Below are 18,436 nucleotides of genomic sequence, written 5' to 3'. Positions count from 1 at the left end.
CAGCACAGGCATAACATTTAAAACCTGCTGATATACCAGGTGAAATGGTATATAAACACTAAAGTTAAAGAATCACTTGCTTACATAAAAATAGGAAAAACTGAAACCTTTGAATCAAACAAAATTGAAAAGTTGTAACTTTTCAAAAATGGAATCTTTTGAATCATTTCAGCTCAAGATGACCGAAATTGCAGGACAAGCCAAGGTTAGGACAGGCAAATTAAAAAGAGCATCTAACTACAGTACATATAGATTTACTGTCATTCATCTGTGCAGGAAGTGGAATAATCCAAGCTAATGAAGCATATCTTCTGATGTTGAAACATTCAGCTCTGCTAGAGAAAATGACATAACTCCATGGCAGAAGCTAGCATGGCATCAGTAATATTCAGATAAAGGAATTCTGCCAAAACAAATTTTAAATCATTCTCTTCTTCTAAAAGGTTTAAGCCAAAATCATCAAAAATGATTTGGCTTGCATTTCCATGTACCAGTGTCACTAAGAATAAATTCAGCTCAGACTGGCTCAGGATGTAGATTTCTTTTTTTTTTTTTTTTTTTTAAGCACAGTTAGTTCCAGAAAGCAGGATTTCCTTCCACATGACAAAAGCAATGCAGGGTATTAAAAGCTTATTCCCCTGATATCCAGCACAACCATATTTATGCTGCATAAACAAAACAAAAATAAAGATTCTCCCTAAGTAGCTTGCAACTTAACCATAAGATCAGACAAGAGCTGGAAGCTAAATGAAACCAAGGGGCTTTAGGGAATAATGACACTAAGTTATATGGGGATAGATTACCTATTTCGTCTACCAAAGCTAAGAAAGAGGCCCTCATCACTAAATCAGGCAGGTAGACATATTATTAGTAGATAACAGTGATGGAGAAGGGTATATTACTCTGACTCTTAATTACTAGGCTGAAATATGTAATCACGAGATATTGGGCACGAAATACAAATATTAGAGTGTACATTTTTACATACCCTAATACAAATGCCAACATTTTTTCAAAGTTCAGAGCATTCTTACCTCGCTCCAGAAACCTGTCTTGTGAAAAGCATCGATCCCAGCTGGGTAACAGCAGCATCATTATTTTCATCTAGATTCTTCAGTGACATGGCTGAAGTAACAAAAGTTCATATTAGAACTATTACAAAATTCCTCTCTTTCCAAAAGATAACCACAGAGGACAAGCCATCATCTAACAATAAAAATATGGCCAAGTATTTATGCTCAGATACAATGAAAAGATGAATATTAACATTACACTTAATTGTTTTTAGTTTTTCCACAACCTACCATTAATTACTTCTTTGGTTGGATTGTATGTAAGGCAGAGATATTGCACAGAGGAAAAATACTACTTTTTGGTGCTCAGCAGAATTTTTGTTTAGAACAAACATCTTCAATTAGGAATTCCATGATCTATTTCACAGCATTAAAAGATAATGACTGAAGCAACTATATCATAATTTACTTTACAAAATCTATTTATTTATAAAGTATTACTACAGACTAACATCTGCCTGTCTTGATTACAATAAATGAATATTTTGGACAGGAGTGATTTTGTATAAAAACAAAGGGCCTGGGTCACAGCTCTATTAGTCTGTTTTTGTAACAAGTTACCTTATTGGGTTCAATGGCTTCATCTTGGCCTAAGAATGATTTAATGGAGTGTAATGAACAATGTCTAATATATAAGAACTGTATGTGAAAGTGCATTACAAATGCGCAGTGTATTAGACACTTTTTTAAGAATAAAAAACCCAATGATTACCTAGGGAAATGGGATTATGTGGTGTGTCCAACAGTCTCTCATTGTGGATGTCTGCCAACTTCTTCAGCTCACTTGAAAGATAGGAAAACATTTCCTGGAAAAAAAAAAAGGCAGTATTTTTGTTATTAGCTATCAAACAGAGAAAATAGTATCAATTTCACAAAACTGTTAAGCTTCCATTCCATCCTACAGGTGCCCAACTGATCCGTTTTTATGTGTACCAAATAACTGGGCCAGACAGCTCTCTGAAATCCTTCTATAAAGGAACAGCTCCATTTCCTGAACAACACTGCTCTTTCCCTCGAGCTGGTCAAAAGCTCTCCGTCTGGTCTAATATATGTGCCTGGGATGTTAGTCATTCTCTCTGTGACCCTGAAACTTAGGGAGGTAAAGTCTTGAAGAGATTTCCAAATTTTCCCCTGTGCTAGTACCCTGTCAAATGAGCTGAGCTTCCTTCCCGCCGTGGCCTCACAAGCCACAGAGAATGAACTGTTACTATCACAGATGGCCATGTCATGGCAAATTGCTCCTTGTACTATTTTAATCTGGACCAGTATTAATAGAGAGAAGAGTAGTGCATCTTGCTACCACTTATACAGAGTCACAATTACCACCAGTTCATACACTTCTTTTTGTATGAGAAGGACAATATAGTCTTAAGGAAGAGGGTACGAGCACACATTTGAACGTATTTTGTTTCACACAGTACATTGTCCTGAACGCACAGCCATATTGTGTAACCAGCCATCCTCCCTGTCCTCTCTCTAGGACTAACCCCTCCTGCTCAAGCCTACTAAACAACAGAGACTGCAGAAATTCAGACATCACTTTATCAGGCTGTTCCTTTATTGTGGAAAGCATCATAAAATTGAGACTCTTAAATGTTGTCTAAGGTACGACTCATATTGTACATAATAGATTGCTCCCTTTTCTTCATCCCCATTTTTTTTTTCCTTCCCCTTTCCCAATAATAATCTAGAGTAATTTATCCTAGTCTTCCTTAAACATCTTTCTTGTCACATCCCAACTCAAAATACTTCTGGGCAGAGTGAGAACACACACCATTCTTCTTAATGTGTCCTTTGGCTTCTCCTCTGTCCTTTTAAATGCTTAGTCTCTCATAAATACTAGTAAAAGATCTAGATGTTGGGTAGTCTTTTAAAAGATACTAAACATTGGATTTTTCCCTCGTTCTAGCCATAAAGATTGTGTTTCTCATCTACTTAAATGTGACTGCCTGTTTCAGTAGCCTGATCAATTTCTGGACACGACAAATGATTTTTCACTCTTTAGAGTTGCCTCCTCTGTTTGTAGACCAGTATCCTGCTCTGACCTGTACATTGACGAGTACAAATTACGCTTTGTGATCAAGATTATGTTCCTGAGCAGCACCCCCGCCTCCCCCACGAAGGTCATATGAAACCAAATGAGTTTTGTGGTGGCTAAGTTTGAAGAATGTTACAGCTGCTTTTCTTTAGCTACTGCAGTGAACCCAGTCTTATTTCATGAGAGATCAAATGAATGCAGCGCCTGACCTACCCTTCCTAATAAAATAGCACGGATTCAGCCAGAGAGAAAAAGTACCACGTTACTGGCAAAAATGAAATTAGGCAATAGATTCGTTGTCAACAACAGCATAAAGCCTTTGTAATACTCAGAATAATAACAAAAAATTATGGGAGACATCTATGGTTAATTATCAGGACTATAAATTTGTGACAAATTATTGATATTTTTCAGAGGTGTTTTGAAATCAAGTACTTTTGTGGTTTCAATTCAGCAGAGCTTATTTACAGTACACTTGCAGAAGCTGAGAAACATTTACTTAATGTTCAGATGCTTTTCCCTTCCTTCCAGTTCAACATGGAATATAAATACATTACTCATTTATTATATGCTTTGCCACAATGAGCATCGCTAATGTGTTTAGCCATTATATCAGTACTTTTCAGAATCCAATTTGTTAATTAATTTGTGCTCCCTCTGCTGGCTATTTACATCTACAATTGAAGCAAAATACTACAGAACTACACATTAACTGTGTCTACTATGGGTATATTTATTGTTGAAATTAGTCCTGAGAAAAACCTATATTCAAACAGTAAGAAATTCCCAAATAATTCATTTGTGTGTGTGTCACATATAGGGAATTCTGCTGCATCTCTCACAGTATTTTGTCAGTGAAAGGACTGCAAGTCGGTATAACCAGTTTGTTACCCACTGTATAAATGTATAAAATTAAATTAAAATTAAATACCTAAGTTACTAGGTCATCCTTCACATACGTATGGATTTGGCAGAAAAAGGGAGAATGGAGAGATGGCAAAGAAAATCCAAGGATGCATTTTCATTAATTTGACTCAAGCTACCTGAACACAAATTCAAAACTACTTATTTTTGTAAGCTATAATATTTTGCATCTTTCAATTGGAAAGCCTCTAGATATTTTATAAATAGTTTCAGCAGTTAAGCAGTTTGTTGTACAATAGATGAACGGTCTTTCCAAAAAAAGAAAAAGAAGGCAATATTTTTGTGAGGTCAAATCTATAACCAACCTCTATTATAAAATATTTGTTACGTAGAAAATTTATAAGCACCCTAAGCAATTATATTCAATGAGCTCTTATATAATTTATTTTCTGTGGTAGGCACCCTAGTTTTCTCAAATGGAGCTAACTATTATGCTAAAGCTATATTGAACAACCTGTGCACTAAATGTCAGTTGTTTTATTTTTTAATTCACTCTTTCCCCTTAGAAACTTTTCACAAAACCTCAGCAGGCTAGCAGAATGAATGCTAACCCACATGAAAATGTCTTGCACTTTTTATGGTCTTCCAAATTATTTCTAGCATCTAAAACAATAAAATACCTCAAAAAAAGAGAGGAGAAATTGACAAGTCAGCAATGGCATAGATGCCCAGCATGCCAAATGACAATTATTTGGACAAATGGCCAACTTCCACAAAAGTATATACAAGTATTATCAAGAAGGTTTGTAATGATTCACTATTAGAAGTACTTGAATCATGCTGTATCTACATTATAAAACTATACAACTTTGTTTTGTTTTAGAACCTTCACATTAAATACGGCTGACTCTTCATTTCTTGCTCCAGTGCAAGAGGTACTGCACAGAGAGATAGTTCTTGTCCCAAATGAAAATAGCTACAGGGAGAAAAGAAAGTGAAAAGCCAATAACTCCAGAGAAAAAGCACAAGATGGTGATACTAAATATTCCATCAGCCCCATACCAGCTTACAGAAACAACTGATGAAGGCAAGAAAACCTTTTCTGCATGGTTGAAACCATCCTAGTTGGTTTGAGCTGCCCTGCTTGCTTACGCTCTGGGACAGTCTGTAATATGCCTCCCTTGCCTTCCTCCCTGTTTTACTCATATCTGAAAAAACCAAAGTTGTCCAGAGAGCAGCCATATGCTTATGATGCTGAAGAGGACACTAAAGAAGAGTAATTTTACAACCTCTTTGCACTAGATACAGACTGCCAACTCTCATATGCTGTACATGAGACTGATTTGGTCCTGTCTTAGGTACTTTGCAGCAGCAGCTGTTCATAACGCAACTGTCATGGCCTCTTCTGCTTTCTGTATCAGACTGACCAGCTGCATCTGATCTGTGATCGGATCAGACCACCTGGTACACTGCTTCATGCACACAAAAGGAGGCTGCAATGCTGATCATAGAGGCCTGTTAGCACATGCCCCAAAGAGCCCCATTAGAAGGCCTACTTTCTTGAAAGGCAGTCAAATATGTGACAGAAACTCAGTACGTGCATGTGTATAATACCCACGCATACCATGTAACCTCATATATACATGCTCTTGCATTGCAAAATAAAGACTTTTGTTCTGAATATACAGTATACTAGAAAGTTTTAAAAATATAAAAGTAATTACAGAACATTTGTTTTTATATCATGTAAAACTAAACTAACAAATTGTTCAGTAAATCTTGCCAACCTTCTATGAAGAAGAAACACTAGTCATAATCATCATTTTATATATTTTAAAAAGTTCTTTTGTAACAGCACTGATGAGCACATACTCTCTTCAGTACTTGAGATCTGACTCCTTGTGGGCCATCCCTCTCTAGTACATGCTCTATGCAAGTATACTGCTTTGCAGCTACCATTCAAACCTGGCTCTTTTTTAACTACATAGCGCCATTAAAGATAATGATTATATTCAGTTAAACTACATCCTGCCTGCACCCAGACAATAAATTGAACATTGTTCTACATATTTCACACAAGAGGAAAATCCTGCAACATTCCCACAGGTATGACAAACTATAATGTAGCAAATTGACTATACAAAAAAGGAGAAACAAATGTCTTTCATCTTGAAAGAATATTTAAATTTTGACATTAATATCCAGCATTAAGCGTCTTTCTCTTGCTCTTAAATTTGATCACAAGTAGAGCAACAATATAATCTCACACTGAACTGTACAAGTAATTCATTCCTATCAGAATAATCCACATTGTCTTACATCAATGGTAAAACATGAAACGTAAAACTAGTATTTTACTTAACTGTAAAAAAAAAAAAAAAAAAAATCCTCCCACTTGGTGTGGTTTTAAATATTTTAGATTGTTATGCCATAAAGACATAACAATGACCCCAGCTGATTACTCTTAGAAGCACGTATATAGACAGACAGATACAGATATTAAAAGCTCTGTTGCATCCCAAGTAACACAATCATAATTAAGATAAGAGTACCTTCATCATCAGATTGTTAAGGAAAGATTATTGAGGAAGTGTATAACTGCTGAAAACAGAATTAAGGCATTACCTCTTTGATAACATCAGTATACTAACTAGTTAAATGGACCAGCTGCCTACATGTTGGAAAATAGATAACAGGTATTAAATCTGATATGGAATTTTGGTTTCTTGCTCTCCATCAATTCTGAGATGATCACAGAATCACAGAATCACTGAGGTTGGAAGGGACCTCTGGAGATCATCTAGTCCAACCCCCCTGCTCAAGCAGGGTCACCTAGAGCACATTGCACAGGATTGCATCCAGGCGCATTTTGAATATCTCCAGAGAAGGAGACTCCACCACCTCTCGGGGCAACCTGTTCCAGTGCTCTGTCACCCTCACAGTGAAAAAGTTTTTCCTCATGTTAAGATGGAAGTGTCTGTGTTTCAGTTTGTGCCCATTGCCTCGCGTCCTGTCGCTCGTCACCACTGAAAAGAGTCTGGCCCCATCCTCTCGACACCCTCCCTTCAGATACTTGTACACATTGATAAGATCTCCTCTCAGCCTTCTCTTCTCCAAGCTAAACAGGCCCAGCTCTCTCAGCCTTTCCTCATAAGAGAGATGCTCCAGTCCCCTAATCATCTTTGTGGCCCTTCGCTGGACTTGCTCCAGTAGTGCCACATCCCTCTTGTACTGGGGAGCCCAGAACTGGACGCAGTACTCTAGATGTGGCCTCACCAGGGCTGAGTAGAGGGGGAGAATCACCTCCCTCCACCTGCTGGCAACACTCTTTCTGATGCAGCCCAGGATACCATTGGCCTTCTTGGCCACAAGGGCACATTGCTGCCTCATGCTTAACTTGGTGTCCACCAGCACTCCCAGGTCCTTCTCAGCAGAGCTGCTTTCCAGCAGGTCAACCCCCAACCTGTACTGCTGCATGGGGTTATTCCTCCCCAGGTGCAGGACCCTGCACTTCCCTTTGTTGAATTTCATGAGGTTCCTCTCTGCCCACCTCTCCAGCCTGTCCAAGTCTCTTTGAATGGCAGCACAGCCCTCTGGCGTATCGGCCACTCCTCCCAGTTTTGTATCGTCAGCAAACTTGCTGAGGGTGCACTCTGTGCCTTCATCCAGGTCATTGATGAAGAAGTTGAACAAGACTGGACCCAGGACTGACCCCTGGGGGACACCGCTAGCTACAGGCCTCCAACTAGACTCTGTGCCACTGAGCACAACTCTCTGAGCTCTGCCATTCAGCCAGTTCTCAATCCACCTCACTGTCCACTCATCTAACCCACACTTCCTGAGCTTGTCTATGAGGATGCTATGGGAGACAGTGTCAAAAGCCTTGCTGAAGTCTAGGTAGACAACATCCACTGCTCTCCCCTCATCTACCCAGCCAGTCATTCCATCATAGAAGGCTATCAGATTGGTTAGGCATGATTTCCCCTTGGTGAAGCCATGCTGACTACTCCTGATCACCTTCTTTTCCTCCACATGCGTGGAGATGGCTTCCAGGATGAGCTGCTCCATCACCTTTCCAGGGATGGAGGTGAGGCTGACTGGCCTGTAGTTCCCTGGGTCCTCCTTCTTGCCCTTTTTAAAGACTGGGGTGACATTGGCTTTCTTCCAGTCCTCGGGCACCTCTCCTGTTCTCCATGACCTTTCAAAGATGATGGAGAGTGGCTTAGCAATAATGTCCGCCAGCTCCCTCAGCACTCGTGGGTGCATCCCATCAGGGCCCATGGATTTGTGGGTGTCAAGTTTGCTTAAATGATCTCTAACCCACTCCTCCTCCACCAAGGGAAAGTCTTCCTCTCTCCAGACTTTCTCTCTTGCCACCAGGGTCTGGGGTTCCTGAGGGCTGGCCTGACCAGTAAAGACTGAAGCAAAGAAGGCATTCAGTAACTCTGCCTTCTCTGCATCCTTCGTCACCAGGACACCCACCCCATTCAGCAAAGGGCCCACATTTTCCCTAGTCTTCCTCTTGCTGCTGATGTATTTGAAGAAGCCCTTCTTGTTGTCCTTGACATCTCTAGCCAGATTTAATTCCAAACGGGCCTTAGCCTTCCTCGTCGCATCCCTGCATACTCTGACAACATTCCTATATTCATCCCAAGTGGCCTGTCCCCCTTTCCACTTTCTGTAGACTTCCTTCTTCTGGTTGAGTTTTGCCAGGAGCTCCTTGCTCATCCATGCAGGTCTCCTACCTCCTTTGCTTGACTTCCTACTCATAGGGATGCACCGCTCTTGAGCCTGGAGGAGGTGATGTTTGAATATTAACCAACTCTCTTGAACACTCCTTCCTTCCAGGGCCCTCACCCATGGGATTCCTCCAAGTAGGTCCCTGAAGAGGACAAAGTTTGCTCTCCTGAAGTCCAGGGTTGCGATCCTACTTGGTGCCCTGCTGCCTCCTCGCAGGATCCTGAACTCCACCATCTCATGGTCACTGCAGCCAAGGCAGCCCCCAACCTTCACATCTTCCACCAGTCCTTCTTTGTTTGTTAGTACGAGGTCCAGCAGCACACCTCTCCTTGTTGGCTCCTCCACCACCTGTGTCAAGAAGTTGTCACCAATGCTCTGCAGGAATCTCCAGGACTGTTTGTGCCTAGCTGTGTTGTCTTTCCAGCAGATATCGGGGTGGTTGAAGTCCCCCATGAGAACCAGGGCCTGGGATCGGGAGGCTACTTCCAGCTGTCTGTAGAAGGCCTCATCAACTTCCTCATCCTGATCAGGTGGCCTGTAGTAAACACCCACAACAGTGTCACCTCTATTAGCCTGCCCTTTGATCCTTACCCATAAGCTCTCGACTCGCTCTTCATCCACCCCTAGGCACAGCTCAATACATTCCAGTTGCTCTCTCACATAAAGAGCAACTCCACCACCTCGCTTTCCTGGCCTGTCTTTCCTAAAAAGCACGTAGCCATCCATGACAGCACTCCAGTCATGCGAGCTATCCCACCATGTCTCCGTAATGGCAATGAGATCATGGCCCTGCGACCGCACAGATATCTCTAGTTCTTCCTGTTTGTTCCCCAAGCTGCGTGCATTGGTGTACAGGCATTTCAGGGAGGTGATCGAGCATGCAGGTTTCCCAGGAGGGCTAAAAGAGGGTCCTCCATAGCCACATCCCATGCGCACTTCCCTGGCTGCATTCACCTGTTGGAGGCATCCTGACTTGAGCAGTCTTTTGCCAACTACCCTGTCACTATAACTCTCCCCTTCCCCCATCTTTCCTAGTTTAAAGCCCTCCTTACCAGGTTGGCCAACCTGTTGGCAAAGACCTGTGTGCCCCGCCTCGTGAGGTGGATCCCATCTCTCGCCATCAGTTGTCGATCTTCAAACAGGGTCCCATGGTCGTAGAAACCAAAACCCTGTTGCCAACACCAGCGGCGCAGCCAGTCGTTAACCTGGAAAGTCCGTCTCCTCCTCCTCTCATCCATCCCCCTCACTGGCAGGATTGAGGAGAAGATGACCTGGGCTCCCAGACCCTTGACCACCATCCCCAGAGCTCTGAAATCCTGCTTGATGGTCTCCAGTTTGCCCTTGGTGTCATTGGCGCCCACATGGAAGAGCAGCAGTGGGTAATAGTCCGAAGCGTGGACAAGCCTTGGCAGTCTTTGCATGACATCTCTCACACGAGCCCCCGGCAGGCCACAAACCTCTCTAGACAAGGGGTCAGGTCTGCAGATAGATGCCTCCGTCCCCTGTAGCAGGGAGTCCCCCACAACAATCACCCGCCGCTTTTTCCGGGTGTTCCGGCAGGGCACAGGGTCTGTTGTCCCGGTTACTTCCCTGGCAGCCATGCCCATCTCCTCCTCATCCTGGAGGGCACTAAACCTGTTCTTCAGCTTCAGGTCTTCAGGAGGAGTAGGAGCCTTTCTCCTCCCACGAGCAGTGACCAGTTTCCAGCCTTCTTCTGTGATGTTATGATGTACCGTTTCACACGGCACAGAGCCCTCTGGCAACTCCACTGCTGCAGGGGGTTGGGACTCCTGGAGCTGTACAGTCTCCGAGAATACCCTATCTCTTGCTCTGCTTCTCGGATGCTGCGCAGCCTACTGACCTCCTCCCGTAACTCCCTTACCTGACGACACAACTCGTCAACAGCAGCACACCTCCTGCAGGAGAGCTGGCTGCCAGCCCAGGCCTCCTGGAGAGGCCCCAAGCACTCCCTGCAGCCTGAGACCTGTAGAGCCGCATCTACTGTCAGAGGGTCAGTCTGGGTCCAAGCCTCTGACGCAGCAACTCCAACAGTCACTGGGGAACGCGCTGTGCGGCGTGTCACGACCATACTTGAGGAAGTGTACACCACAGGGAACAGAAATGAAGGTCCCTTCGCACGTCCCTTCACGCGCCCTTCTGCGCAAACTGCTGCGCAAACTGCTGCGCAAACTGCTGCGCAAACTGCTGCGCAAACTGCTGCGCAAACTGCTGCGCAAACTGCTGCGCAAACTGCTGCGCAAACTGCTGCGCAAACTGCTGCGCAAACTGCTGCGCAAACTGCTGCGTCTGTTCGCTGCCTCTGGGAGCTGCGCTCTGATGATAATTAATGATAATTAATTCAAGTCTACTGTTCATGATATCAAGTAGTGTTGCCCCTATATTTGTCACATGTGGCCTAGCTCAGCCTACAAAATACATACCTGAAAATAGAGATGCACGTTTAAGACCTGGTAATACAGGATTTGAAACATAACACACTGAGGAAATCAAAGGAGTCGTTACAAAAATCTAACCTTTACATAATATTGAGTTCTCTGAAAGAAGAGCTATTAACAGATTGACTACAGATCCATTATCGTTATCTGCATTACAAAAGGACCTAGACTCCCAAATGAGGTCAGGAGCCCACTGTTCTAAACACTACATAAATGTATAAAAAGGCTATACTGACAGTCTAGAACAAATGAGAAAAAAGTTACTGCTGGTAGTCTTTTCCATTCTTTGTCTGGAGACATTGGTCTAAAAAAAAAAAAAAAAAAAATCGTTCAAACATTCCTTATTAAGCTTTCACATATGGCCACCTTTAGTCAGATGCTTGGACAGCACATGCGCATTACTCTTTTGCTCTTCCATCCTCAGAGTCATTGCACCATTTCATTCCTCCATATAAGAACATACAGTCCCATACTCTTGGACAATTGCAGACTCCATGAACGTCAGCCCATTGGAAAACCTCTCAGATATTCTTTCTCCTCCCCACTTTAAACAGTTCATCTACGTAAAAGAAAACTGGACATATTTATTTTCTTGGTTGCAAGAGATTAATCTCTTCTCAGCAATAGTCTGGGCTTTCTGACTTGAGTTCAAATAACCTGAAATAACACTGATGTGAATAAGAATAAGGTAAAAAGAGAAAAGAAAAAAAATACCTGTTGTTTTTTATAGCTGATTTTTTGTGTGAGTAGGTGTAGCTGCACCAATATAGAAAGGAGTACTCAATGTCAAGCTATAAATAGCTCCTGCTGAGAGCATAATAGCTCTGCCTCTGCTTTCACAGAGCACAGGCAATAAACTATCACTATTACATTTTAACAGTTCAGAAGCAAAAACATTTAAGCAAAAAAGGTTTCTATTTCTACAGCAAATCCAATAAAAGAAACATATTTATGCCATATATAGGCCGCGTTTATGCAGCATATTCACACTTGAAATATAAAGACCTGAAGTTGTGAAAATGTAATGTTTTATTCGTGCTAGAATTCTACTTCCAAGAAAATTATATAATTTTAAATACAAAGCTATTCATTAAGACACTGTATTTACTAAAGAATTATTATTCATGATTTGGCAATATTTATACTGCCCATTATGTATTTGCATCCAGTGTAAATCTAAATCAAAATCAGCTTTGCAGCAGACTCAATAAATTCACTTGAGATTCTTTGGAGATTAAAAAAAAAAAAAGACAATCTGCTTTTAATGAAGATACAAACCATGCATGGCAGCAAACACAACTGTCTAGAATACAGTAAGGTTAGAAAATTTATTCCAATAGCAGCAAAACTGATGACTGCTTTGTGTTTCACAAGTCATGTCTTCACACGTTAATTGTGCAGAACACTTTTTTTAGCCTTTGTAAAACAACTAAGCTGTTTTTCTATATTCTAGCTACTCCCAGAGCATCCCAGTTCCAGTACAGAATTTCTGGATGCCTGTATGAGCAGCTAGAAACAAGTCATAGCATACAGCACTATTGCCCTGCCAGGTAATCAGAGGCACCAGCAAGCCATCAGCAGGAAACAACTGGAATGTATTTCCTAAGTAAAATAATGGAACAGATCATGCATGATTTAAAGCTATTAAGTTACGGCATTTAATCCACAGCTTCTCCTTATCTAAAGCTCTCTACAAAAAGAACATTCTACGTTAAAACGTACAGCTAACAAAATCAAGCCTCTTAATATATGGAAAATACCGGAATTAAGGGCAACTCAAGATGCACAGGTTCCAGCCCTAAGCCAACTTGAATGTTTGTGCAATGCAGTTATAGCCAACATAGCAGAGAGTCGGGGAGAGGCAGGGAAGAAACCTAGCTCTGTATCTAGATGAATGCCTTAAAAGACAGTATCCTTCTCTCTTTGTAGCCATGTATATTACTTGTAACTTATCCAGAAACTGTGATTCCCCAGAGAAAGTGGTACATGAACATTTAATTAGACACTGTCATAGTACCAAGGCACAATAGGGCCAAATGAAGTAGCACAGAGATCCCCGAGTTAGCTCTGAATGTGCTGGACATCCACTTAGCACACTCCAGTGTCATGCTTTGGTCCTGCAAGCAGTGTGACCACAGCACTTAGTTTCTACTTCTTAGATTAAGCCTCTCTGGGCAAAATTCTGTTGTCTTAAGTCATACAGAAAAACAATAAATACAAGCACTGCACAAGACAGTGCAGGACTTTAGTTTAATTTTCTGGTTTGGAATACAACAGGTAAACCGTGCTTTATGAGCACTATTTGGCAAACAAGAGATTACATCACACTAGCATTCCAGATTAAGAGCTGTGAGCTCAGAAGAAATTCAGCAGCTTTCTAGAGAGAAACTGGATTTATAACACAAAACAGGTTCACAACAGGAAGACTTTGTTAACTGATGACTTCAGGAAAGTGCTGCTTACCTTTCTCTCTTTCAGTAACTGCTTGTAGCCACTAGTACCTAGAGACAGCAGTGTAATGAGGACATCTAAAGAAGGAGATGCAGATGCTCTTCCTGAAAAAACAGCAGACATTAAATTCACAAAAAAAATTGTATGACAGAAAGCTAACAATCAAGTTCTTTACAGTTATTTTGTATGTACAGATAAAAATCAGTCTGAACTATTTACCTGGATACATTTTGCTGATCTCCTGAATGAAGGACTCACTGAAGCCAGCAATGATAGCACCACCTACTGGAACCATAAAATTTTTGTCCAAGCTCTGAACAAAAGCATCTATTCTGCCTACTCGAGTGCCCTTTACCAAAACAAACAAAACCCACAGCATACATTAGGAAAAGCATTTGATAGCATCATAATTACACAGCAGTGTAACTGAAATAAATTTAACTCCTAAAACACTCTCAAACATTGTACTGTGATGAAAAACTAAAAATTGTAGCATTACCTTTTCTTAGCATTGCTGTTTAGTGTCATTATTACTGTTCATTGTCTGACTACATAATGCCCTATAAATTCCTCTTTTGCTGTGATTTAAAATAATGATTTTAGTTCTTGTAAGTCTATAGACTGTAATTCATTAAAAAAAATGCACATGGAATTTAATAGGAATTATATAGTTAAAAACTCTGTAATCCAAGATGTTTCACAGATGCTTATAGTAAAAGGGCTACAGGTTAATGTTTCATCAGAAAAGAAAAAGATTTATCTTAGTACATGTATATAATTGGCATTAAAACAAGTGGGCTGTGACAGCACTCCTTCATATCAGGCTGCTTGCAATATGAAGATCCAGATAATTTCCTGACAGCAGATTTCCCCATTTCCAAAAAACAAAGTGTCATTATATCTAGTTCATCAGATATTCTCAAAGGAACAAATGTAAATTCTGCAGTACGGCTTCCATTTGAGTAATATGCTGCTATGCACTGAGCAATTAAGTATTCAGCATAACAGAACCTGAAAAGTATATTCAAGTACATCCCTACTACATATTAAAACCAAGAAATAGAAACAGGGCTAATACCTATGGCAAAAAGAGTGAAAAAAGCAGATCCAGCTAAAATGTAGTTATTATTTCTATGTTTAAATAGCTTATTGAGTGGGAGAAGAGAAGAAGCATTCAAGAATTTGTTGGCTTTTTGGTGGGAAGATGAATGCCAGCATCCATCATTTGATTTAGCTGAGAAGAGAACAACAGAGGAAAAGCATGTCAAATGAAATCGTCTCAAAAGCTCCTTCCTGTTACACTCGCAAATTCTGTTCATGCTGCGCCTATCATGTCCGTATTGCAGACTATTCATTAATAACTATTTCCTCATAGACTGTACATTTCCTGTTGGAGGAAATACTTTTTTATAGATGAATGTGAAACAAATCATTAGCTCAAATGTATAAATTCCCATAGCCAAAAAACAAAAAAAGAAAACCCAAACCACCTGTCAAAGAAGCCAGGGAATAAAAACCCCCAAAACACAGAAACCAACACACTAACAACCCTATCTGTAGCTTTGTAGTCTGGAAAAATTATCATTAGATATGATATTATTTATGATAAAACTCAGCAATTCCACAGCTCCTTCATGCTAGAATTTCACTAAACTTGTGCAAGGTAAATACAGTAAACGTACTAAGTACATGATAAATACAGCATATACAATCTTCTATTTTACATGACATCTATATTTTTGTCAAATTCCTACAGTCTCTCAAGACTGTATAAAAACTGTAACATCACATGCCTGTGGTAATTTTATTCTAATTAAAAATACAGTATGTTGTTAAATGGGTACAGACTGATTTTATATATAACTACCAACATGTTTTAAATTCATAATAGTTCAGGATACCCTGGATCCTAATAAAAAATATTCCCTTATTTTTTTGATATAGGCAACAGAGAGAAAAGAGAAATGCTGAAGAAACAGCACACACAGATTGCAACAAACAAAAATGCAAGAATGGTAAGTTTTTCATGGCTGATCTTGCATGTTAAGTAACCCTCTTTTTCAAAATAAAAAAGCAACAGAAATTAAACTTTTTTGAACAAAACACTGAAGGTAACCCAGTATCCTCAGCTATTCTCTGTGACAACACCTATATAGTGTTGTTGTACGATCTTGTTCCTCAAATGAAAATCTGTAACTCACGTTCTGATGAAGACTAAATTCCCATTCAATTATAGTGCCTTATTTTCATTGTGTTAATACATTTATGAAACATTTTTAAAAAGCTTATGAAAAAATCTTTCCATTATGAAAGATGCTTTAAAGGAAATGAAAGCTAAAAAAAATTATGTTTTAGTACATAAAGATAACATTTATTATATTTTTGTCTTCTGAAGTTCTACCTTGTGGGAGAATGGTTAAGCGAGAGAGGGCATGATCTCTTAGAAGTGAGCAATCCTGCCTTCACGATGAAGGGAGGATCCCACGGCTATGTGAACTGTCCTTGAACATTCCTAGACCATTACAAAAGGGAAAGGCAAGTAGTGGTAAACAAGTAAAGGAGGGGGCCGACAAGCCCCTCCACGTGAACAGCAACTTTGCACCAATCATATATCCGCTTTAGGCGCATGGACAGAAGTAAACCAATCATACAGCTATTGCTAGTGCATGCTTATTGCTTGTCTATATATACTCTGTGTAAGCTCTAATAAAGGGAGAATGACCATACTCATATTGAGACTCATCGTTACTCCGGGTCCGTCCCCCCACTCCAACACTACCTCCTTCTGCTCCATGTTCTCAAATATCAGACTTGCATGGGATTAGTTTCAAAGCTGTGAAACAGCTGGTAAAATATACTAGTGTTGTCTATAATCAGAGATTTACTCATACTTTTTAAATTTTATTGTTTGAAATACGTCTCCTACCTGCTGGATAAGATGCATACACTTTGAAGACTGAACTCCATATGCATTGTTGACAATATGGGGAATGTCATAATTAGCACAAATCACAGCCAGTTCCTCCAGCCTATGAACATAAAATTATAATTTAGAGAAATACTTATAACCATAAGTTATGATACAAATCAGAGCATTAAAAGACTAAAAGGTCTACAAGAAGGTCAGAATGAGAAAAGAAACTTCTTTGATTAGTACATTAAGGTAGCAGTGGTCACCTTAAGCTATAAAGTTTAAGAAGAAAATTCTACTACCTCTTATATATACTAAAAATGGTTGACCAGGGCTGAAAGATTTCATGCTTCGCTAAACATTTTGTCTAGAACACAACAAACAGATCACAAACCTTTTTGCTTTGAATATAAACTTTTTTTTCCATACTACTCTAACGATTTTTTTCCTTCTCTTCTTATTTTAATATTCAACTTGAAAATGCCCCTCTCCCCCCTCACCCCCCAAAGAACTAGTATTTCAACCCTTTGGGTTGAAACAACATAATCTGTTAACATAAAAGATGTTCTTCAAAAGAATATGTAGCCCTAAAACATCTGAATGTGGAGATCAGCAAATTAAAACTTTGTTCAATTGTTTGCTCAGAAATAAAAACAACTTTTCACCTATCTTTAGAAATCCCTGAAATCACAATGAGCTCAACCTAGATTGATTTCTCAGCAAATTAGGATTTATGTGGGTGCAGAGGACATTTTGGAGTAAGGGCTTTCATCATTTTAAACATATATGTATTTATTACCCCCCCTTTTTTTTTTAAAGGCATTCTAGTTGTGCTCTATTTTCTGAATCCCTTGATTTCTACCAAACTTTTGAATATCTTCTTTAAAAAGTCAATCTGAAAAAGTATGATAATAAAGTAATATATAATAAAGTAGTGATAAAGATGATATTTTTTAAAAGTCTGGAAACTTCATAGCTTCAATGCATTTTTACTCTCTTTCCATACAGTCTATCACTTATGTAGCTTATTTACGTTCATATAAAATGTGACAGAGTCTGAAAATGTTTTCTAAGAAGTGACATTCCCTCGCATTCTATTTCTATCACATTGCCCAGCATTGTTTGCTTAATGCAAGATTCAACTGCAAAACTTCAGATTAAATGTTCTGAACTACAATCCTTCAGAAAACAACGTCATTACAGTATTATCCCTAAAGAAATGAGAAGTATTAATGACTAGGAAACATCAGTAGTATAATGTACATATTGATCTTATAAAGTTGAGACATTCAGCAGGAGTTGTATGTCCAGTATTTTTTTTTTTTTATTTATCAACATCCTGAATCCTGAACTAAGTAACATATTAACAGAATATTTCAAGAAACACGACAGTATTTAGGGCAAAGGTTTTGCCTTCTGATCTGCTGATCCTACCCAGATTTATTCCTCACCTCCCACGGAGACTCAAAGGAGAACAGTTCACCCCTAGCAGGCTTCTTCGGATGTGTAGGTGAGGAGGATTTTGCCTAAACTGGAAGCACAGATGGTGTACTACTACATAAATTTGTCTTTCTCACCTCTTGAGACCCAAAAGAGCAATAAGCTAGCTTCTCCCAAGTACTGAGAACAGAAAGGGCTCTTGACTTTTTCCTTAAAACTATTCTATTGAACAATTAGATCCATGTTACAATACAGGACCATACTGGTAAAAGTTGAAAGAGAATATGGGATTATGTGAGAGAAGCAAACAATTAAGCATACCACTTGTCTGCTTCCATGGCTTAAATTTAAACATTAAAAGAGCAGCTAGTCATTTCAGAAAAATAAAGTATTAATATAAGTTTGGCTACTGCTCAAGTTACTAAAAGTCACGAACACGACTTACAGTAATATTTTCCAATTT

General features: G+C 39.8%; 1 protein-coding gene across 5 annotated transcripts in view; it reads right to left on the bottom strand.

Annotated features, from left to right (window-relative positions):
* The window catches only part of SEPSECS (Sep (O-phosphoserine) tRNA:Sec (selenocysteine) tRNA synthase), a 46,719-nt gene that overhangs the window by 17,271 nt on the left and 11,012 nt on the right, over positions 1–18,436 (bottom strand). For all 5 annotated transcript variants that reach the window (XR_010884452.1, XR_010884453.1, XR_010884450.1 and 2 more), the window contains 5 exons: positions 16,549–16,651; positions 13,842–13,971; positions 13,635–13,726; positions 1,786–1,879; positions 1,035–1,125 (listed from right to left, as the gene is read on the bottom strand). Coding sequence is in view for 2 of the 5 variants with exons in the window: in XM_067298171.1 (XP_067154272.1) it covers positions 1,035–1,125; positions 1,786–1,879; positions 13,635–13,726; positions 13,842–13,971; positions 16,549–16,651 (510 nt within the window). In the remaining 3 variants the exon portion in view is untranslated. The remainder of the gene's footprint in view (positions 1–1,034; positions 1,126–1,785; positions 1,880–13,634; positions 13,727–13,841; positions 13,972–16,548; positions 16,652–18,436) is intronic.

The sequence above is a fragment of the Apteryx mantelli genome, chromosome 5 (genome assembly GCF_036417845.1).
Source record: "Apteryx mantelli isolate bAptMan1 chromosome 5, bAptMan1.hap1, whole genome shotgun sequence".
Taxonomy (NCBI): domain Eukaryota; kingdom Metazoa; phylum Chordata; class Aves; order Apterygiformes; family Apterygidae; genus Apteryx; species Apteryx mantelli.
This window is presented reverse-complemented; position numbering and strand designations above follow the sequence as displayed.